Below are 22,963 nucleotides of genomic sequence, written 5' to 3'. Positions count from 1 at the left end.
CAGAGCATGTGGAGTACTTATCTGTTATGGCTTATGTTATGGTAGTGTGGTACGGTGTCCCGTCCTAAGAATTTCAGTGCCCAGACCGACTCTGTTGTTCTGTGCATCTGACAATAAAAGACTTGACTTGACATTGAAAGGGTTTTTGGGGGTTGGGAGACGGGGACATCTTTCTTCATCGTTCTTGTAAAACATCTTAAGAAGTTTCAAATAAGAACACACTGACTCATGCGTTCAGTTCTGACGTTCTATAAAGCAGGTCTTTCAGATGTTCTTTTTCCTACTCATGGATCTCACCCACACTGCACATCATCATCTGTTTGTCCCTGATCCAAGCATACCTGATTGAAGTCCATGTCATTGTGATGCTCCTGATAAACTAAATCAAATGTGTTCACTCTTTTAACAAGATCAGTCAGCTATGCAGTGTCAAGTGTCTCAGTAGCATAACTGGAATCTGCTTCCCTAGACAGAAAATAATATCTGATGTTCATTGCCCACTTTCAAAAACACAATGCCATTTGTACCATTGTAACTTTAACAACAAACGATGCAACAGAAACTGCAGTGCACAGGTTACTAAGACGCCATTAGCGGATGGAAGGGCATTACGTCCATTTGTGGGGGCTGTATTAGATTACCAATTTTTTTCATCAGGGGGATTAGAAGGGCAATTTGGGTTAGTCAGGTCCATGACATCAGCCTTTTACATCTAATTGCCCTCTGTGTCTTTCTCACATGACTGACTCTCATCAAGGAAAGAGAGGAGGTCTAGGGAGAAGCAGTCAAACACAGAGGAAAGAGTGGAGGTCTAGGGAGAAGCAGTCAAACACAGAGGAAAGAGTGGAGGTCTAGGGAGAAGCAGTCAAACACAGAGGAAAGAGTGGAGGTCTAGGGAGAAGCAGTCAAACACAGAGGAAAGAGTGGAGGTCTAGGGAGAAGCAGTCAAACACAGAGGAAAGAGTGGAGGTCTAGGGAGAAGCAGTCAAACACAGAGGAAAGAGTGGAGGTCTAGGGAGAAGCAGTCAAACACAGAGGAAAGAGTGGAGGTCTAGGGAGAAGCAGTCAAACACAGAGGAAAGAGTGGAGGTCTAGGGAGAAGCAGTCAAACACAGAGGAAAGAGTGGAGGTCTAGGGAGAAGCAGTCAAACACAGAGGAAAGAGTGGAGGTCTAGGGGGAAGCTAGGAAGAACACAGAGGAGGTTGTCACAGACTTCCTCCTGTGGTTGTGTGCCTGTTCAATTTATAACGGCTGTCTCTCAATGTATTAGTTTACCTGGTGGCCATTATGATTAAGTCCTTATACATTCCGACCATACCTATGTACCTGGTGAGTTAGTACAGACAATTTTCATCATTATTTAATCGCAACACATTTATTGAACTGATGTCATTGCTTGTTCCTTAGTCAAAAAGATTTTTTTAAAAATTTTAGAAATAACTACTACTATATTTTGCACATTGATATGTTTCTATATTTCAAAATCATTTCAAGAAATCTCTCTTCATCTTCATTGAGTGTTATAAGAAAGGGTTACATGTGGTTAATGAACTAGAAAGGATTCAGTGTTATAAGAAAGGGTTACATGTGGTTAATGAACTAGAAAGGAGAACGCCACACAAGAGATCGGAACCCTAAACTGATTTTTTTAAAGGTAGCCAACAGAGCAGAATTTTCTTCAAAATAAAAATGGAAATGTATCTCGACTTAAATGTCATTAAATTAATGAAATTAACACATTTATCCTGGCTTTCTGTCCACCTGGTTTCTCTGGCTCAGTTGTTTTATGTAATTTATTTACAGGTCATAAATTGTCAATTAAGACACGAACAAAGAATCAAAATGGCCAGAGCACACAGGAAACCTTAAAACAAACTCCTTACTTCAGTAGGCCCACATCATTACTGGGAGTATTTCTCTTCTTTGAAAACAAAAACTGAATCGACACCAAAAACCAAAACTAGAAAGTGTTGCTGACTACATCTCCCTTTTACCGGGATGGTTGAGCGGGTGAGCGTGGGCTTTATTTTCCCATGTGGAGAACCAAATTGAGAGGAATGTAAATTGGGCATGAAATCTATTCATTGACTCTCGGCGCCAGTGACGCCAACACTGCCCACCAGATTTAACATGGTGATGGGCTGACAGAGGTGTGACCAGACCGGACTTTGAAGGCCCCCACACAGACACACTCCTGTCAGCTGGTCGTCCACCTGCAAGGTAATTAAAGACTTGGATCCAAACGTTCAGTGACATTTGGTTCGCTCTTCCAGCTCCGTTTTATTAGCCTGCTCATAGGCGTCACGCCTGACTGCACTGTGGACATAAGCCAGTGGACTGTCCTGTCACATCACACACACACACACACACACACACACACACACACACACACACACACACACACACACACACACACACACACACACACACACACACACACACACACACACACACACACACACACACACACACACACACACACACACACACACACACACACACACAGCTGTGAGCATGCTTCACCTGAATCGTATAGCCTTCGAGCAAGATGAAGGCGATGAGGAGACGGTCTTTTGTAAAAAAAAAAATCAATAATCAGCTCAACAGATTTTCTGTGAGGCGTATGTGAAAAGAATGTTCAATGTTAAAAACACTGCAAGAGCAACAGCAACAGGCATTCAAAGGCTGTAAAATCAATGAGCAAACCGCTCGGGCTTCACTCCGAGACAGAACAGTAATGGTACCGTTGGTCTCTTGGCAACATGTACTATAGTCCCTGTGGCTGGATTATGTCAAATTGCCATAATCGCAGAAAGAGACAGAAATGTCTATGGGTAATAAAAGCATACTATGATTGTTTTGCCTGGCATCAGTGCCAAATGCATCATACAGAAAACAAGACCCACTGAAACTCAACATCTCTGGACACAAACACCACAGGTAGATGAACAAATAAAATGGCTGTCAATGTGTTGTTGGAGGGACTTTTCCTTACCCTCCCCCACAAACCCCTTTGGTTTCCACCCGTGTTCCCAGCCATGTAATCATGCAAACAAGAAACCACTCAGCTTGCTCCAAGCAAATGTGATTGCCTACGGCAAGAGCCTTGAATCAAAATAGACAGTGCTTTTCAATATCAACAGCTGAGAGTAAACAAATGCCTCCTTGACATACCTACCGTAACGGGGGAAAAACACAAATAAAAAAGGACAAGACAGAGGAAATGCCAGCAAGGTTGGTGTATTAACACGTTTCATACTTACACTCTATACAAAAAAGAGAATTAAAATAATTTAAAATCCTCTCTTGCCCGATCACTTAGCTGCATTAAAAATAACACTTTCAGAGTTTTGACACAAGTATGAAGGTTTTTAAGCCACTTGACAATAGAGTAAAATAAACAAACCCCTTCATTAAATGTTGTAATAGTGGAAGCAGTAAAGCTTTTCTAACACGTTAGAAGACAAGCATTCTTATTGAGCAGAAACACCCAAGGAATAGATGGAAGAGATCATGGGTTTGACATTTCGAACATTGATTGGGGTTCATTGAAGTGTTAATTGAGGAGGCACTCAATGCTGGCAGGCTAAAACACGCCTATCCTCGTCTGGGAAGGACAAGGGTGGGTGGGCCCACACTCTCCATTCCATCCCATTTCCCCCAACACACACTAGATATGTTCCAATACAGCCATGGCACACACACACATTCAGGCAAAGCTCCACGGAACAGAACGAATGAGCCCCAGAGTTAAGGCAGAAGGTACAAAACAAACCAAAACACAAACACACTTATGGCCGATTACAGTTCAGAGGAGGAATTTTACACGGGGTTTTAAAAATACCGCCATCTTAGGTCCAGCTTTGCCTGCCCAAGGGAAGCTGGGAATAATGTCCAGCCTCTTCACATGCACTAATATCTGAGGATACTCTTCCATTTAGAACAATAATACTGCAGATACAAAAAAAATTGACACATTTACAATAAAAAAAAAAGAAAAAGAAAAAAGTCCCCTGATATTTCCCCCCCTCAGCAGTTTATTGTACAATACACTGTCGAGAGTTAGGATATTCCGGCAGTTTCTATGTTTGTATGTGTGTGTGTGTGTGTGTGTGTGTGTGTGTGTGTGTGTGTGGGTGTGTGTGTGTGTGTGTGTGTGTGTGTGTCTAAGTGAATGTGTCCCTTTTGGCTGGCCAACACCATCACATATTTTGGGAGTTATGGTTAAACAGAACTGGGCCACCTTAAGAAGAAAACAAACAAACAAAAAAGTGCACAATGCTTCCTTAGTTTCAAGCACGGCCGTCTCTAAACACCCATGCCCCTCCCTCAAAGTGCCTGCACAGAGTCTACACACATGACAGTCTCTTTCTGCTCATCTCAGAGGGGGCTCTTCAGGCCCGGTTCCTTCTCTACCATTGACCTTTGACCTTAGGGGAAAGAGAGACACACAGACACACACACACACACACACACACACACACACACACTCACACTCACACTCACACACACACACACACACACACACACACGGGTCCATGGGGGTCCATGCCAGAGAAGAACAGGCCAGTTTGAGAGCGTAGAGCTCTGGCAGTCAGGTCCTTTGTGAGGGGTGGGGGGTGGGGGGGTGGGTGGGGGGGTATTCCAGACGGCTGACCGGTACGAGAGGAGCCGCCATCAGCCTCTCGACCCCGGCCAACAAGCTCAATCTCAGGGTCGATGGAACCTGCCAAGACACAGAGGGGAAGAAACGGATAATTTAGTGCGATGAGTCTTCAGGGGAGGCCTTGTTGACAGGTGCCCAATCCAATGTTTATTTGTGGGCTCAGGCTGATGATGCGGCAGGCAGGCAAGCATGGTAATTAAGCCGCTGTAAAGGTTAGTGATGAGTGAACTTTTCCCACTCAAACCTCCTCTCCTTCTTACGGCTTTGCCCACCTAATCGACTGCATTCCCTAGTCTCGCTGATGTCCTGGCAGTCTGACTGGCTTGACTCTTAAACCCTGGCTGTTGAAGGATGAGGCTCATTCAGAGACTTCAGGAGAGCTCCATCATCCAACCTTCCCCCGCTCTCTCTGCCAACCTCATCAGTCCTTTGTGCCAATAGCCATCAGACTCCACAACCAACACAAGTTTTATATAATGTGCTCCAGCTTTGTTGTCTATTTATTTTATCTATCTATTTGATTTCTTATTTAAATTTGTATTCATTTATTTTTGATGATATTGTATAAAGATACTTGATTCCTATTCTCACTACCCTGCTGCTTTGACAATTGAATTTCCCTCACGGGATTATTGAAGGTTTATCTATCTATCTATCTATCCATCACCAGCGTTCTGTTGATTGACTTAGCCACCTGGCTATCCAATCTGTGAGCTCCAGCTTCTCTAAAGTTTCCCTGCAACCATCAGCATTGAACCAATCAGAAACTCAAAGGACCTTACAGTATATCTGCCTCATTCCACAGGCTGCTTCATGAGCACGGTTTGGGCTTTAGGAATGTGTGTCCACTTTAATCCATGTGCAGACGATAATCAATGAGCAGACGATAATCAATGAGCAGACGATAATCAATAACCCGTCAATACTGTGCTACAGTTGATCCCTGAGCGTGTGTGTGTGTTTGTGTTTGTGTGTGTGTGTGTGTGTGTGTGTGTGTGTGTGTGTGTGTGTGTGTTTGTGTGTGTGTGTGTGTGTGTGTGTGTGTGTGTGTGTGTGTGTGTGTGTGTGTTTGTACTCACCTGGTAAACTGCTTGCTGTTCTCGTGCACGTCCATCTCTTTGCTTTTGAACTCATTCAGTTCCTTACGGATAGCAGCCTGCACACGAAAATAAAGTCAAATTGATTGGTGTCTCTTTTTAAACCTTCAATAATCTTTTGAGTAGTTCCCTATGTGTGAGTGGACCCTAACCCTAACCGACCGGGGGGATTTACTGCAAGATGGGCACGGGTCAGGGGGAGTGAACAGAATGAGAACCTTAAACAAACAACTACTGGTCAAATGAAGTATGTCAGCGTCCCTAAAGCATAGTAGCCTCTAACTAACCTATTTGGTGATGAGTTTATAGCCTATTTTATGCGTGTATAAACGGTTTAGCCTGCGAGTTAGAAAAGACAACTAACCTAATTATTAATACAACACTCATGTGCCTAACATGAAGCAATCCTAAAAAAATGGAACAATACATAACAATACAAAACCTCATTTGATCCGTTTTACAGATTGATGAAATTACAGATTAATGAAATTAAATTGAATCTGTTTAAATGTACTGTAGAAACAATGTTTTAGGATAGCTATGCAACAGCTGATGAGCATATGATGGTATGGGCACTCATTGTCAAAGGGGGCCCTCCATGAAAACCCCCATTTCATACACACATTCCTATGTATACACACACACACACACACACACACACACACACACACACACATATATATATATATATACACACACACACACATATATAAATATAATTACCACATTTCAATCAATGTTCCTGTAGAGTACATACAATTTGATTCACAGTTTACACACTCAACATAATGAGCACAGAGCTGGCCTGTCTTCCACATCATTTCTCAACCAGTAAAAAACACTCAACCTAAACATTGAATTTGATCTAAAAGATTCATATGTGTATTAGAGACATGGGCAAGGAAGAAAAGAAATACACGCCAAACACACAAGTGAGACATCTTCTGATGAAACTACCCCCCCCCCAACTTCAGATTCCCCGCCTATGCAAGAGCTACGGTGATGAATCATCCTGCAACACACACACACACACACACACACACACACACACACATCCTGCAACACACAGCAGGTCTTCCTGCTTACAGACTCTGGCAGCACGGGAAGCCGCGTAGGCAGCCAAGACGGCTACCAGGAATAAGACATGCTTTGGGTTTGGGTGGGGTAGGGTTGGTGTGTGTGTGTGTGTGTGTGTGTGTGTATGTGCTTTGTGTTGGGGTGGGGTAGAGTGTAAATGAGGGAGATCCAAAGCCTGGCAGCCGGAGTGAGAGGGAGCCTGCTGTCTGTGCCCACACACACACACACACACACACACACACACACACACACACACACACACACACACACACACACACACACACACACACACACACACACACACACACACACACACAGAGCGCTGGCCCAGGGTGTGGGATGAGGTCATCCTGGACGCAATTGCTGCCATTAAAACGTCCTCTGCAGAGGAAGATGATTTGTTATGCAGTGCACAGCCATCGGGGGGCAGTGTCACAGCTTATTTAATGGGCCAGATATTATGGGGAGAGCATGAGGCTGTGCGGGGTGAAGAGAGAGTACTACACCATTAGGCAGAACACAATGGAATTGCAATCACTGTGATGCTCTTCCAGGAGTGGCTTTTGTGCTCATATTCTGCAGACCTTACATTGGTGTTAATTCAGAGGTTCGTTATGTACGGAGTCACACACTTTGGCTCACCTCATACTATGGCTGAATTCAAATGTGTCAACTCTTGGGAAGTAATTTCCATGCTGATGCCTGATCTGATATCCTCGGTCTCACAAACAGAATATGAGGGGCTGTGTGTGTGTGTGTGTGTGTGTGTGCGTGTGTGTGTGAGGTGTGAGGGGCTGTGTCTGCGTGTGTGTGCGTTTGTTCACATGAACAAAGAGAAGAGCTCTGTCTTTCCGTCCATCTCACAAAGAATATAAGGGGTGGTGTGTATGTGTATGTGTGTGTGTGCGTGCGTGTGTGTGTGTGTGTGTGTGTGTGTGTATGTGTGTGTGTGCGTGCGTGTGTGTGTGTATGTGTGTGCGCGTGTGTCTTAGAGAGAGAAGAGAAAGAGCGCTACTGCAGGGTCTATTTCTTTTTTACATCTGAATCTCAGGGAGATGAAAGTTAATGTCCTCCTCACAGTTAATCAAATCTGGACAGTTTTTCCCCACAGCTTCTTGTACTTTCATGTGCAACGTTAAAATTGATACTTAATATTACGTTATTATATATATTATAACGCACTTGTACCTCTACTGATCACAAGAGAGCAGTGGTGGGTGGGGGTGGGGGTGGGGGGGGGGGGGGGGATTCATGGAACCCTGGTAGACTTTAAACCAGCCTGGGCAAAGTGCGGCCCCAGGGCCATTTGCGGCCCCTTGGTTGTCCCTGACCGGCCCTCAGAGGTCAATAGTTAATTAGGATTCAAATGTTTAACGATAAAAATTGATATTACTATTCATTTGTATACTTATATTATTGCATTGCAAGCTTGCCCTCATGTGTGTGTGTGTGTGTGCCATGTGTATTGGTCGTCTGGGCACACCTTTAATACTGCAAAAACATGCTCATATTTCATGCTGAATTGAGTTAAGCCTATTGGACCGGCCCTCCACAACAGTGGCACTGTGTGGCCCTTAGGGGAAATGAATTGCCCACACCCGCTTTTGATGGTGGAAAGGCCTGTAGGTGTCAGTGCATGTGGTAGCGAATGTGAGTGTGTTGGTGTGTTGGTGTGAGTGTGTGTGAGAGTATGTGTGTGAGAGTGCTTCAGTTGGTCTGCTGTTATCATTTCTACTCATCCTCTCTCCGTTCTCCTCTTCTCCCAACCCCTGCTTTAAACCCTGCCCTGAAGTCATAAATCTCTCCAGAGGGATTTGCACCTACTTTGTCGGCCGGGGTCAGCCTGGTCCAGGGCTTGTCGGCGCGCCGGTCGTAGTCCTTGGCGTCGGTCACCTCCACGTACTCGTTGAAGCACAGGATTCTCCGAGCCACCAGCTCTGCCACCGTCGGCCTCACACTCAGCTGAGGAGAAGAGAAGGATGTGTGATTACTAAGAATTATACCACAGAGAGGCAAATACTATGCTGTGATTGGCTGAGTAGAAGAGAAGGATGTGTGATTACTAAGAATTATACCACAGCGAGGCGAATACTATGCTGTGATTGGCTGAGTAGAAGAGAAGGATGTGTGATTACTAAGAATTATACCAAAGAGAGGCGAATACTATGCAATGATTGGCTGGCAGGTGTCCTGATATATTCCCTGCTTCATGTGGTGAATCAGGAAACCAAAGTGGCCAAATATATATGCATACGGTAACGGTTGAACCAACAGGAGGAAGAGACAAACTAAATGAGTCAGTTAGTACATTTAAGAGTGAAATGCTCTGTATCTGTATGTGGCCTTGGAGTAGAATTCCCTGGCTGCACATTCTGTCCTCCAATAGATTCCACAATTCTGGGAAAAGCAGCAGATGTGCTGGTCATTCATCCTAGTGTCAGTTCAATCCATTATTAACAATATTAATGATCCTTTAATTACAATTTATAATTATTTAAATCTGTTAAAAATAATGTATAATTATGTAAATCTGGCTATGCAACACTTGGCTTAAATCAACTAGTCTCTTTTTATGACATAAGGGTTTACAATAAAGATTAAAGCAAAGACGTACTTAAAGTAATGCTTAAAGAGACCTATAGTTTCAGTCACACTGACTGACTGACTGCATTTGAACACTTTGCTTAACACATTTCTGAATTTTAATCCACAAATAACTGCCCTAGTGCCAGTTCTCCACCGTCTACCATCTGTACGCACCACCCAACACATACAGAGGCACAGTGAGCCAACAGAAAGCGTATGATAGCGAGAAGAGAGAGAGAGAGAGAGAGAGAGAGAGAGAGAGAGAGAGAGAGGGAGAGAGAGAGGGAGAGAGAGGAGAGAGAGAGAGAGAGAGAGAGAGAGAGAGAGAGAGAGAGAGAGAGAGAGAGAGAGAGAGGGAGGGGGAGAGAAAGAGGGAGAGAGAGGGAGAGAGAGAGAGAGAGAGAGAGAGAGGGAGGAGGGGGAGAGAGGGAGAGAGAGAGAGAGAGAGGGAGGGGGAGAGAGAGAGGGAGAGAGAGGGAGAGAGAGAGAGAGAGAGAGAGAGAGAGAGGGAGGGGGAGAGAGAGAGGGAGAGAGAGAGAGAGAGAGAGAGGGGGAGAGAGGGAGAGAGGGGGAGAGAGAGAGAGAGAGAGAGAGATAGAGAGAGAGAGAGAGAGGCACAGTGAGCCAACAGAAAGCGCAGACAGAAGTGTGTGGGCAGGCAGCTCTAACATTCTGACCCTTGTCAGGGCTTGTCTGCTGGGTCTCAACAAGTCCCATATCCCAGCTTGGCTCCACCGGGGTCACCAACAATGTGAGAGACTGCTGCAGCCACAACCACTGAGCATCACAGACTCCCCACAGAGGGCCGGAATACTACTTCACACCGGAGGCTCAGTTTGGTTATGGCTAAAAAGATCGGATATCTGGAGTCTCAGTTTGGTTATGGCTAAAAAGATCGGATATCTGGAGTCTCAGTTTGGTTATGGCTAAAAAGATCGGACATCTGGAGTCTCAGTTTGGTTATGGCTAAAAAGATCGGATATCTGGAGTCTCAGTTTGGTTATGGCTAAAGTGATCGGATGTCTGGAGCTTAAGTGTCATTTATTTGACAGGATAACTGTTCCAGCTAATAATAAAAAATAAAAAGCAGACAGGGGACCTGTGGAGTGGAAACATAATGATAAATGTGCAAATGGGCAAAATGGCACCGTAGAGTTTTTATTCTGCTTGTGTCCACAAGATGGCGCAGATCACCACTAACATTTCTATGAGTAAGACTCAGACCTTCAAACCACAAACTATTCATAAAAAATAAAATAAAAAACATAACACAGCGCAGAGGACATGTGGCATGAATACTGATAATGAATCCTGATAGCTGATGGCTGATGGCTGATAGCTGATAGCTGACGGTTTGAGGTCATAAATCTTCTCACCTTCCTTGTGAGTCTTCTTTTAATCTCCTGTCTGGACTCGTGCTCCTCCGTGTCATTCTTCTCTGAAAAAACGAAAACACAAAAGAGAATCTATAAATAACCCCAAAACGGCTCTGGGGGACTGGTGGGGCTCGGTACAGAGTGACCCCTGACCTTACAGGCTCCCACAGGCAGCTATGCATGTGTTTGGCAATGCAGTGGAAGAAGAGTGCGTCTACCTACCCCTCTTAAAATGAGACACTGTGTGCAGGTCTCATAAATGATGTATAAAACAACACAGAAGAGGAGAGGAAGCTGTGTGAGATGCCTACAGAGCCTCCATCTTAAAGGATACCTCTTACATTAGAGCCACCATCTTAAAGGATACCTCTTACATCAGAGCCACCATCTTAAAGGATACCTCTTACATCAGAGCCACCATCTTAAAGGATACCTCTTACATCAGAGCCACCATCTTAAAGGATACCTCTTACATCAGAGCCACCATCTTAAAGGATACCTCTTACATCAGAGCCACCATCTTAAAGGATACCTCTTACATCAGAGCCGCCATCTTCAAGGATACCTCTTACATCAGAGCCACCATCTTAAAGGATACCTCTTACATCAGAGCCTCCATCTTAAAGGATACCTCTTACATCAGAGCCTCCATCTTAAAGGATACCTCTTACATCAGAGCCGCCATCTTCAAGGATACCTCTTACATTTAATATAATCCGCTCATTCTAGATGAAGAAATGACGCTCACTATTGAACAAATGAGTTAAAAACAGAGAAAGAGAGGAGAAAGATCGCCTAAAATAACAACGACCACAACTACTGCTCAACTGGTAGAGTGCTCACATAGCCACAACTTTAACTCTTTTACGGAACTGAAGAGGATTCATTTGAGTAAAGCAAGCATCTAGATGACCGATCTGAATCTAAATAGGAAAGACTAAACCGTCAATCCACCGTCATGTTCTTCCGTGATTCAAACTTGTTACTGGGCGTCATCTGGAACCGCAATACCAGCCTATGTAGTCGTCTGATCATTAGACTGCAATCAACAGTGATTGGTGGAGCAGTTGAAGCTAACTGGAGGTTGTGCATGCTCGTTTGGACCTGCCAGTTGTCACAGTTGATTTAGAATGGTGAGAAAACATCTCAGAGGAAAGTGGGGGGGTGATGATGTTTTACGCATGGATACACTAATGAAACGACTCGAGTCGAGCAGACACTCCATTTAGCTTCATCCCATCCTCACTGATGAACAGTTATTTCACCATTAGGTCTTCCGCACATAGGGAGTGTTACCAGTCAACTGAAGGCATGGGGGGGGGGGTTTGGGGGGGGGGGGAGTCTACGATATTTGAATGTTTGCATCTATTGCTTAACCTACGCTTAACTCATTCTGGCATGAATTTTCTGCATGGCTAAACAGGCAGACACTGATGAGCAAAGGTCTTTATGTCTCTTCATGGAGAGGTTCATGGACTGATGCCTCTGCCCAAGACCTCACGCCCCCAGCCTGAGGGTCTTTAGCTGGTTCTTAACATACTCCAAAGGTATTGCATCATGTCCATGTCTTTAAAGGCACAATATGCAACAATTATGCTTCAGGATTAGGGTTAGGATAAGCAGTTTAACCTTACAATAACAGCTTTAAAAAAATTGGGGCGCTACAATGACTTTTAATATGGAGAATTGCGTCCGTGCCAATGGCATAGCAGGGTCGATAGGCATATAACTGCCTTCTGTAGTTTTGCCTGCCGATGCCCGCCGACCTGACTTTGATTACCTTCTGCCGATCTAGTAAGTAGCTTATTTGCCGTCTTGCTTAGTCTTGTGTTGCACATGATTGATGTTTGACTGTGTAAGGACAGTCGTTGAGTAATTAGTTTGTCATAATGTCAAAGTCAGCACATTTCAAGAGATTTCGTTAGTAGCTGCTAGCATACCTTTAGCGAATAGCTATTAATCCTTAATGCACCTTTAAGGATATGAACTTGGTTTCCTCCTGCTCTTTCATTAACAGATATTTTTTAAGTGTCACAACGTCCAGGAGACTCCAAAGAAACCCGCAGATGCGAAATAACAGCTTCATCCACACGATGGCCAGTGGATACTAAGACTGATTACTTCTGCAGACTGTTGCTTTAGGCGACAGCTAGGTGATTTTCTCTCTTTCCCCTCTCCCTTCAGCCATTCCTGCAATGCATTGGAAAGCATTCGGGGGTGTTGTGCCACATTACATAACACCCAGTCAGTCAGTCAGTGTGCCATTGACACGCATCGTCTGGCCTCGCCTGACACAACTGGGTGTGAAAAGACCGGCGGTCAGGTGGTCAGGCTATGATCCAATCAGAGTGGCACATTGATTATTGACCTTGAACTTAAAAGGTGGAGCCGAAATGTACTGCCAGGCTGTTCCGGAGTGCCTCGATGACATGGGATGGTAAGCAGTCTCTGCCTGATCCGGTTAAGAGCTTATGTGGGCATGCTTAGACTCCGACCCGGGACTCTCTTGAGAACATATTGCTGTCAGGGTTGGGGAAGCGTTCGTAATAGGAATTGATCTCTGAACGCTCGTAGTTCAGGAGGACCATTAGTAACCTTAGAGTGGAACTGGTGGACCTGCTGCACTCCAGGGACCTCATGGAAGCAGCCGGCCGCTCTGTACCTTAAGTCTGTTCTCCTCCTGTCTGGGTCTGCTGTAAGTGTGTGTGTGTGTGTGTGTGTGTGTGTGTGTGTGTGTGTGTGTGTGTGTGTGTGTGCGTGTGAGTGTGTGTTTGCATGTTTGTGTGTTTGTGTGTGTTTGTGTGTGTGTGTGTGTGTGCGCACGCGTGTATGTGAGTTGGCCTGCTGTAAGTGTTAGAGGACTTGATGGGAGCGGCCTCTCTGGATGGTAGAACCATCCAGAATTTCTTTTCTTAATTAAAACGAGCGTGTAATGTCCCGTGTTCTGATTAGCAGTCGCAGATCAATCAACATAGCAACGGCCCCTCCTGGGAAAGAGCCTGGATGTTCTGTGTTCCAAGAGCCGGGCGGACTCCCTGCAAACGGGCCCGAGAGAGCCTGGAGGCCTGATGGAATTCTGACGAATGGAAACCAGATGGAAATTTGACACCTCACTTTCCCTCTCTCTCCCTCTCTCTTCCTCTGTCTATCGCTCACTGGCTCGGCTGTGATTGGATTTGTGCAGCCCAAGTCAATGCTGTCTGCCCACTACACTGTATTGATCATCAGCTCCAGGGGAGTGATGGACTCTGGCCCAGAGAGGCAACACAGGGCTCCTCTCAAACAAACAAACAAACACAAACAAACAAATAAATAAATAAATAAATAAATAAATAAACAGAGGGACTCCAGGCAGAATGGCACAACAGAGGCTTGAAATGGGTTGACTCACGTTTGAGGATGTTCCTCTGTTCCAGCTCCTCTGTGGTTGGTCTCTGGCTAAGACTCCTAAGACAGTCAAAAGTGATGAAGTTAGTAACAGGGCACTGAAAATGGTAACATTTTAGTAATATTTCAATTCATATTAAATCATGGACTGATTGAAATGTAATAACATCAATGTATGCTTGTGATGCATCTAAATAACTAATAATCAGAGAAACTCAAATGTCCAAAGGTCCAAAGTCTGAAATATTTTCATCACTGTAGTGACTTGACATTTCGCCAACCATGTGAGCAATAAACAAGCTACCAACCAAGAGGATGTTACTTTAAGAAATGTGAGAAGTCCTGAACTATATCTGTAAAAGTTGTTTTGGGCTTGTGTGGTGTGGTGTGGTTAAGCCTCGTGCCATGGTGACTGTCTGTGGTTACACCTTGAGGCCCAAGGCCTGCATCCTTAAGCTGCTCACGATGGTCATAACCTATGAAGTCTGTTCTTCCTGTAGACTACCGCTACTAAAATACAATAAACCAGGCATGTTATGACCAAAGGCTGTTTGGATGGGATGGATGGACGGGATGGATGGATGTGATGATGGATGGATGGATGGATGGACATATGAAGGGATGAGTGTGTTAATAGATGGATATGGATGGATGGACATATGAAGGGATGAGTGTGTTAATAGATGGATAGATGAAGGGATGAATGTGTTAATAGATGGACAGATGAAGGGATGAATGTGTTAATAGATGGATAGATGAAGGGATGAATGTGTTAATAGATGGACAGATGAAGGGATGAATGTGTTAATAGATGGATAGATGAAGGGATGAATGTGTTAATAGATATGGATATAATTCCTTGGTTAGGGCCTCACCTCACCAGCTTGGATCCGATCTGCTGCCGTAGCTCCTGCCACTCGGTCTGTGAGGTACGGGGCAGGATGTTCTTCTCCTCCAGCTCCCGCTTGCTGGGTCTGTTACCCAGCTTAATGGCCAGGGTGTCCCGCCTCTTGATTTTACTGGCCAGGGAATCTATGGAACAAACATTACCGTAACTATGAGGGAAAAAACCCTTGCTCTGTCTTTCCATCTCTCTCTCTCTCTCTCTCTCTCTCTCTCTTTCTTTCTCTGTTCCTCTATTTCCACTTCTCTTCAATTCTTCATCTATCCCTTTCATGTGTTGTTAGTATGGCTTGCACTTCCATTCCTCCCTCCCTCCCTCCTCTCTCTTTCTCTCCATCTCCTTCTCACATCCATCCTCTCACTCACTTCTCTCAATCCCCCCCCCCTCATCTTAACTTCTCTATCTTGATTTTTCACACACTATGATATGTATCCCCTCCTCCCTCTCTTACTCTCTCCCCCCTCTCCCTCTCTCCACTTCTGTTAAATTCTTTATCTTTCTCTTTCGCTTACTGTAAGTCTGTCTCTCTCAACACCCCCCACCCACCCTCTTTTCCTGCCTCTCCCTTTCTCCTTCCTTCCTTCCTTCTTTCTCTCCGTCTCCCTCCTTCTCCTCCTCCTCCTCTCTGTCTCCCTCCTTCTCCTCCTCCTCTCTGTCTCCCTCCTTCTCCTCCTCCTCTCTGTCTCCCTCCTCCTCCTCCTCTCTGTCTCCCTTCTCCTCCTCCTCTCTGTCTCCCTCCTTCTCCACCTCCTCTCTGTCTCCCTCCTTCTCCTCTTCCTCTCTGTCTCCCTCCTTCTCCTTCTCCTCCTCCTCTCTGTCTCCCTCCTTCTCCTCCTCCTCTCTGTCTCCCTCCTTCTCCTCTTCCTCTCTGTCTCCCTCCTTCTCCTCCTCCTCTCTGTCTCCCTCCTTCTCCTCTTTCTCTCCGTCTCCCTCCTTCTCCTCCTCCTTCTTCTCCTCCTCTCTGTCTCCCTCCTTCTCCTCCTCTTTCTCTCTGTCTCCCTCTATCTCCTCCTCCTCTCTGCACACTGTTTCCATGAGGACCGTTAATGGTGCTGCTGAGAAGCGAGACAGAAAGAGGAAGTGAGCGCTTTTACAGGAATAGAGGACTTGAGGAGGGGAAGCCAAAAAAGAGAAAAAGTGTCTGACTGTTCATTAAGACCTGACCCTAACCCTAACCCTAGACACAGCAACCAGTCAATGTGCTGTAGGATCAAATGTATATGTTTCTCATTTAATGAATTAGGTTAGTATAGTATTCCATAGTATAACATGAATGTGGCCACAGTGTAATAGTCCGAGGGAGGGGTTTTAGGTATAAGAAATTAGTTTGCCCAGAGATGTGTGGGCATTGTTGTTGAACATTTCATGAACATGTAATGCTTGTAACAATGCTCCCGTGCCTGACAGTTAAAGAAGCTCTTCATCGCAACTCTGTTTGAACACAAGCAGTCGGACAATTAAAGCAATGGAAGAGATCACATTTGCTATAGAAATGCTTGCTAAATACACACTAGAGGTGAATTCATCTTCTTCATCATCGTCCTCCTCCTCCGTATCATCTTTGTAGAGAATGGGCCCATCTGAGTCCGAGTCTGTAGATTGGCTGTCTCTGTGGTTGTTGGGGATGACCGTAACCTCGGGGTTGTCCACATTCACTGCCTGGGGTATCTGGTCCTCCTCACAACTTCTAGGACAGACAACACAGGACTTAAGTCTTGTAAATATTTGTGTGGTAAACATGAAATAGACTCATGTTGGGTGATTAGACCAAATGAGGTACACTCTGAACTAATGACCAAACAATATCTTGTTTGGATATACAACATGGAACTAGCAACTAGATGTGAGCTGGCACAGCAGCCATGTTTTAGTGCTTCATCAACAGTAAAGTAGTAACATACGCTCAGTTCAAAGAATGACTTCTTCAGAATTAAGATCAAGGCAAGCATGATTTACACTACAACATAACTACAAAAGGACTCCTTTTGGGAGGGGGAGGAATTCATACATGTTGCTCAAAACCGGGCGCTAGCTACGATAAATAATTAGTCCCTTTTAAAAGAATGTACAATGATGACTGGGCTTACTGAGTGACACTATGTTGCTTACTAGAAAAGGGGACTCACTTATGAGAAATGAGAACTGTGAATTGTGCAACATGACTGACATTGTGACTCACCAATGCCGAGAGTGAATAAATATGACCACTACAGATAATTAACAATTAGCAATCAAACTCTCTGGAAGAATTCCTTTTAATGGGACATCTAATGCAGTGTGATTATGATGTATTTATTTATGGGAAACCTGTCAGGTCAGTTTAGATATCTAGTGTCTATTCAGAGCTCTCATTAATGTGCTAAAAAGTACAAAAGTGCAGAAAACTGCAAAGCATAGTTGTCTTATAGACTATGAAAACAGCTGATGAAAGATATGGACTGAAATTGAATATGAATATGACAGTGGGTGGATGTGTGATCTTAAAGTTTAATATTCAATTTCAGTCCATATCTTTCATCAACTGTTTTCATAAACAAGGACAGAAATGTGGGCTCTGAACACTCTCAAAGATCAACACCCAAAGGAAATCTCTCTGCTCAAGAAAGAGACGGCCCAGACTAACTCCTAACTCACTAGGGCAGCCTTTGGACTTCTCTCCAGAGATGACACAGATTCCAGAAACATCATTAATGTGGGCCAACTTCATTTCATGACGTTCACTGACAAATATCAGGAGTCAGAGAGTAATGTACATTTGGGTTTAATGCCACTTTAGGTTTAATCAGCACCTGTGGATATTTCATGGCAACACTGTCTGCCTGCTCATTACTGGAGAGGCCAACATGGCCTGGGACCCAACAGAAAATAATACAAAATTATAATTTCTGTCTTTGCATTTTAGAAAAACTGGAACTTTAAAAAACATGGGATGATCAATCTTTAAAAATCCAAGAGTCTGAAGGCATGATTCTAAATCTGAAAGAAAATCAAGATTTTGGTTGTTTGGTACTATATTTCTATAATTCTATTTGGTACTATATTTCTTGTTTGGTACTATATTTCTATATATTCCAGCCCCAAAAGCAAGGCACAGGCTTCAGCAGTAAAAAACAATCAAACTTTGCCCTGGAATGTGCAGTCCATCATCATTGTGTCTAGTTGCTATTGCTGCAGACCCATAATTATTCACTTTACATCCATCAGTGTAATATGGTTGTACAAAGAAGAAAACAGTATCTGATGTCTAGGAATTCCTGCTGGTACACATTTGGTGTCCATGATACTATTAGGTCTCCTCAAATCCCAGATCCATCCACCACACATTGATCTTGATTATACATTACTGCAGCTCTCTTTCAGTTGTGTTATTGCTTGTCCCCCTGTAGCAGATGCCACCATAAAGACTATAACAAATATTTGGTCTTATAGCACTCACAATGCTATTGATTTCAATACAAGAGAGAACGCTTCCCTGAGGGACTATAGTTTTGCCAGTGTGAATTTCAAAGTGTTGTTCCTATTTCAAACTGCCTATTGGGCAAAGTTGGCAATAAAAATGGGTAAATGCCCTCCGAAACGTATTCGATGTAGGTCCTTTAAAATGCCATACCCCCATGTACCTCTGCCAAGGAGGTTATGTTTTCGCCCCGGTATGTCTGTTTGTCAGCAGGATTACGCAGAAACGCATGGACCGATTTCCATCAAACTTTGTGGGGAGATTGGGTAATATAATGGCAAGAATTGATTCGATTTTCAGATGTCAAGGTCAAAGGTCAAGGTCACAAGTCGGAGGTTTGCATTCTCTGAATGCTCCCATTCTTGTTAACTATAAAATCCTCTTGTGCCCAAGCATTAGAAATGTTTCCTACCCATATAGGATTGTGGGCATTAAAATCACTTGAGGATGTATGGGGATGGTCTCTGACCAACCAGATTCTAAGTCTGCAGTGTCACAGACACATTAAGTGGTATATAAATACAGCCCACAGTTATGGCTTTATGGAAAGTTAGGCGAACTGCCAATTGCTTGTAAATTGAAATTTATTGCTGATCCAGGAGACGAAGACACCAGTACAGTACCAGTTCAGAGACAGTACTGTTTGTTAAGAGGCGACTCTCCTAAACAGAACGTAAGGATTAACAGTAGCAGCCAAAGCTGCATTTCAGAAAAATGGGCTTTCAAAACAACGGCAATTCCACTGAATCCACTTTAACGGTCCCATCTGATGACAGAAGCTCTAAAATAAGGAACCTCTGCCAATTATTGCTGGGATGACATCCAGACAGTTTTTGAATCAGCATCCAAATCCTATTTCAACATCTTTTTTGGGGGAGGTTTGCTTGCAAGCCATATTTGTGGAATTTGATTGATCAGATGACAGATGTCTCCATGGTTGCTTCTAATTCACATATCTCATATAATTCTGCAAGTAGTCCATTGACTTCTCGTAACGAAAAATTAATTGTAACAAAGTCTGCAAGTAACACCTGAAACTTCAAAGTTGTACTCAGCAGAAGCCATGAAACTACAACAATTATGAAAAAAAACATATCTTGGAGGAATGGCAAGTAACCAAGCAGGATAATGTATAGTGCGGAGGGGTCTTGTTTTGTCCTGAAGGAATTTATTTTCCCATACTAACTGGTGGAATAGGCATTATCCCTTATGTGTTTCATCTTTGCTTTATTAGCCTTTTCACACATTATATATGAAAACATCATAGTGTTCTGGTCTGATATTTGCAAACTAACTCCTTAAAGGCGTACAAATACAAACAACAGCACAGATGGCACTGATGAAAGCTTGCTAGCATGTTAACTGGTGTCTTTACAATGTAGTTGGTGATGTCTTGGGTTTCTGCCTTTCTTACATTTTCACTGGGTGGTGAGTCCCCGATCACAGAACACAGAGTGCTGGGAGGCTAGTGGGAATGACAGGTGTGTTTATCTCCCCTTCGCATGACCTCATACCATCAATATGAATATATAGATTATTAACTCCGCAAACTGCAGAGAGTGGCAAATTGTGTCTATTTCTTTCGGATAGTTTAAAACCTAGGGTTATCGTTTGGCAGCAAATAAGGTCAACTGTGGGGACTTCCTAATAATAATCAGAACTGAAACCTGGCTTACCCTTGTTTGTCTGGTGTGTGGTTAGTGGCACTCTCAGGGAGGCCATTTTGTTTATCGGCCACTGGTTCCTCCAGGCAATCAGAGAAAGTCTCGTTCTGAGGTTCCGTGAAAGACGTCTCCTCTGTGACATGGCCGACCGTCTTCTGTTCAGGTTCCGTTGTAGTCAACGTCTCTCCCTTCTTATCCCCTCCTCCAGCCTCTGTAACACTGGGCTGAGGACGTCCTTCATGGGCACTGGAGGACACCTGCTTTGGGTCACTCTTCCCATTCCCACAGCCCTCAGAGGCTGAGCTCTCCGTCTCAGGTGAGGCCTTGGGCGCTCTGGGTGATCGAGGGGGGTCGTTCTTCTTGCCCGATTTACTCTCAGCTGTTCTGGATTGTTCCGCTCCTCTGTCTTTAGCGGTCTTTGCCTTGGCAGTTAATGAAGACGAGTGAGAGGCCTGAGAGCTGCCTTTGGACGCGGCCGCCGCGGTCTTCCTCTGATTGGCGGATTTGGCTGGAAACAAAATTGGATAAAAGTTTAAGTTAGAACATAAGAAGAAATGTGTTCGAACTGATGCTCAAAGGGCAGACCCAGGGGGACAGACGGGAGAGGACGATACCACACAGCCAAAGAAAGAGCTAGAAACCCAGCTGGAGTTTGAGCCACTACAGTTTGAGGAAAACACAAAACAGTATTATGACCTCCAGTAAAGAATATATGTCAACAGCAATTGGTTTTATTAGTTTATCCTTTCGCAATACAATAGGATTGAGGATTCTCCTGGGGCAAAATAACCACACGTGCACAAGATCAGTCACAGTAGGACAGTTAACGTTTGGGTTTTATTCTCACACTCTTTTTCAACAGTTTTTAATCTGAACAGGAAGGGCCACGCCACCGGAAGTACAGAGAACCCAAGCTGGGTAAACCAAGCATGAAGCACGTCCACATAAAGATACCATGCAGTCCACCAAACACAGGGGAGAAATCATATCAAGGAAGAGAGAAAAAAAAAAACCCTCAGTTTCAAAGGATCTTAGAGAGGGGGGAGGGAGGCAGGCCAACGATGTCAAGTCAAATTAAATCTGCAAAAAGGGGAAGTGTGAAAAGATCTGGTGGTGTAAACTCAGCGGTCACAGTACACACACACACACGCACACACACACACACACACACACACACACACACACACACACACACACACACACACACACACACACACACACACACACACACAGCTCTGGTGGTGTAAACTCAGCGGTCACAGTACAGTTCACTGTTCCTCCACATCCGTTCCGAGGCCTTCTTAAAGGGCTAGCCCAAAGATGAGTTCCATGGATTCATTCAGATACTCCATTTTTAGTTTGTGAGGGCAGTAAACAGATGACCCTTCAGGCTACTCAACATACCATCAACTAATAATAACAAAATAAATGTACAAAGGAGGGAAAGTGATATCTTCAGTTACCACCCAAATATCTCAAGGCAATTGTGGCACAGGTGGTCGAGAAGTCGTTTAGTAATTAAAAGGTTGCTAGTTCGATTCCCTGTCGAAGCGTCCTTGAGCAAGACACTAAATCCCTAATTACTCCTGATGTGCAGTGTGCCATCAGTGTAAATGTGAAATGTGTATACATCCTTGTAAGTCTCTTTGGACAAAAGCGTCTGCTAAATGACTAAATGTAAATGTAAATGCAATGTTGAAGACCTAACCCTAACCTGTAGAAATGACTAGCATATTTAAACACTTGAGACAGCAGCACAAAGATTAGTCTAACCAATGATATCCTGATACATACTAGTCAGTTTCTCATTAATGGGGTCTGACATATGATCTGATGGGTGACAGATGGAGAGCTTAGTGAGGCTGGGGATGACAGGGTCACGTGTGACGGGGGGGGGGGGGGGGGGGGGGGGGACGGGGGGGGTCTGATGACTCATGCAAGGAACACCCACATAAACATGCAGCCACGATGCTGGCCTAGTCAGCGCTGCTGGTACTCACCGTTCCCACTGGTGTTAGTGTTTCGAGGGTTTTGTTTGGGTGGTGCAGAGGAGCCCTGCCTTGATGTCGCTTTGGGAAGCTTTTTAACGCCCCCCTGCCCCTCCCCCCTCCTCGCGGCCACACCGGCTGCCCCGGAGGATTTAGGGGGAGCGTTTGGTTGTTTTTTAGCGAGGGGGTCTCGTGCTCTGGACTGGGTTCCCTTCGAATTGGCCTTCTTAGGCTCGCTCTTTTCTTTGGGGGGAGAACAGAGAGGCGGCAAGGCACCCATATCTGGAATTGACCAAGTTTTAGAAACACAGAGATCAGGTCAAAGATGCTGACGTCTAGGAAGTGTAGTCTGGGACCATCTACAGAAGGGAAAACTGTGGTTTTCAAAACACAGCCTCTGTCGATGGGGACTTGTATCTACTGTGTGTAGTCTACAACATTCTATTTAGATGGAATATGTGGTTCAGTTTTTGACAGAATTCTTTATCGGAGGAACTTGCGGCATTCAACTTGAAACATCAGGACAATCTGGTCTACAGAGGATGAAAGACTAATTATATTTCAAAGCATTGTTTTTCCAAGCTGCAATGACGAGCGATGCCAGATCGTTTTCATCTCAAAGTTTGGCAAAATGGCAATGTAATCATCTGCAGAGCAGTGTGGCTGCCTGGCCAAGTCAAGAGTCATTATCATTCACTAAGGCGCTCCTTGGGGTCTAAGGGGGAAAACAAATGGCAAAGTACCACATTCTTGAATACAT

At 44.4% G+C, this 22,963-nt stretch overlaps 1 protein-coding gene across 2 annotated transcripts in view; it reads right to left on the bottom strand.

Moving 5' to 3' along the window:
- Positions 1 to 4,622: 4,622 nt before the first annotated feature.
- Positions 4,623 to 22,963, bottom strand: part of phactr2 (phosphatase and actin regulator 2) — a 31,555-nt gene continuing 13,214 nt past the window's right edge. Inside the window, exons 5-12 of one of the 2 annotated variants that reach the window (XM_080848629.1) lie at positions 20,228 to 20,723; positions 16,606 to 16,781; positions 15,066 to 15,222; positions 14,195 to 14,250; positions 10,804 to 10,865; positions 8,666 to 8,803; positions 5,747 to 5,823; positions 4,623 to 4,727 (exon numbers count right to left, since the gene is read on the bottom strand). In XM_080848629.1, coding sequence (XP_080704755.1) covers positions 4,712 to 4,727; positions 5,747 to 5,823; positions 8,666 to 8,803; positions 10,804 to 10,865; positions 14,195 to 14,250; positions 15,066 to 15,222; positions 16,606 to 16,781; positions 20,228 to 20,723 — 1,178 coding nt within the window. In that variant the 3' untranslated portion in view covers positions 4,623 to 4,711. The remainder of the gene's footprint in view (positions 4,728 to 5,746; positions 5,824 to 8,665; positions 8,804 to 10,803; positions 10,866 to 14,194; positions 14,251 to 15,065; positions 15,223 to 16,605; positions 16,782 to 20,227; positions 20,724 to 22,963) is intronic. The other variant, XM_080848630.1, reaches the window with a different exon arrangement.

This window comes from Sprattus sprattus (assembly GCF_963457725.1).
Source record: "Sprattus sprattus genome assembly, chromosome: 12".
NCBI lineage: Eukaryota > Metazoa > Chordata > Actinopteri > Clupeiformes > Clupeidae > Sprattus > Sprattus sprattus.
The sequence above is the reverse complement of the archived record's forward strand: the minus strand, read 5'-3'. Positions and strand labels throughout refer to the sequence as shown.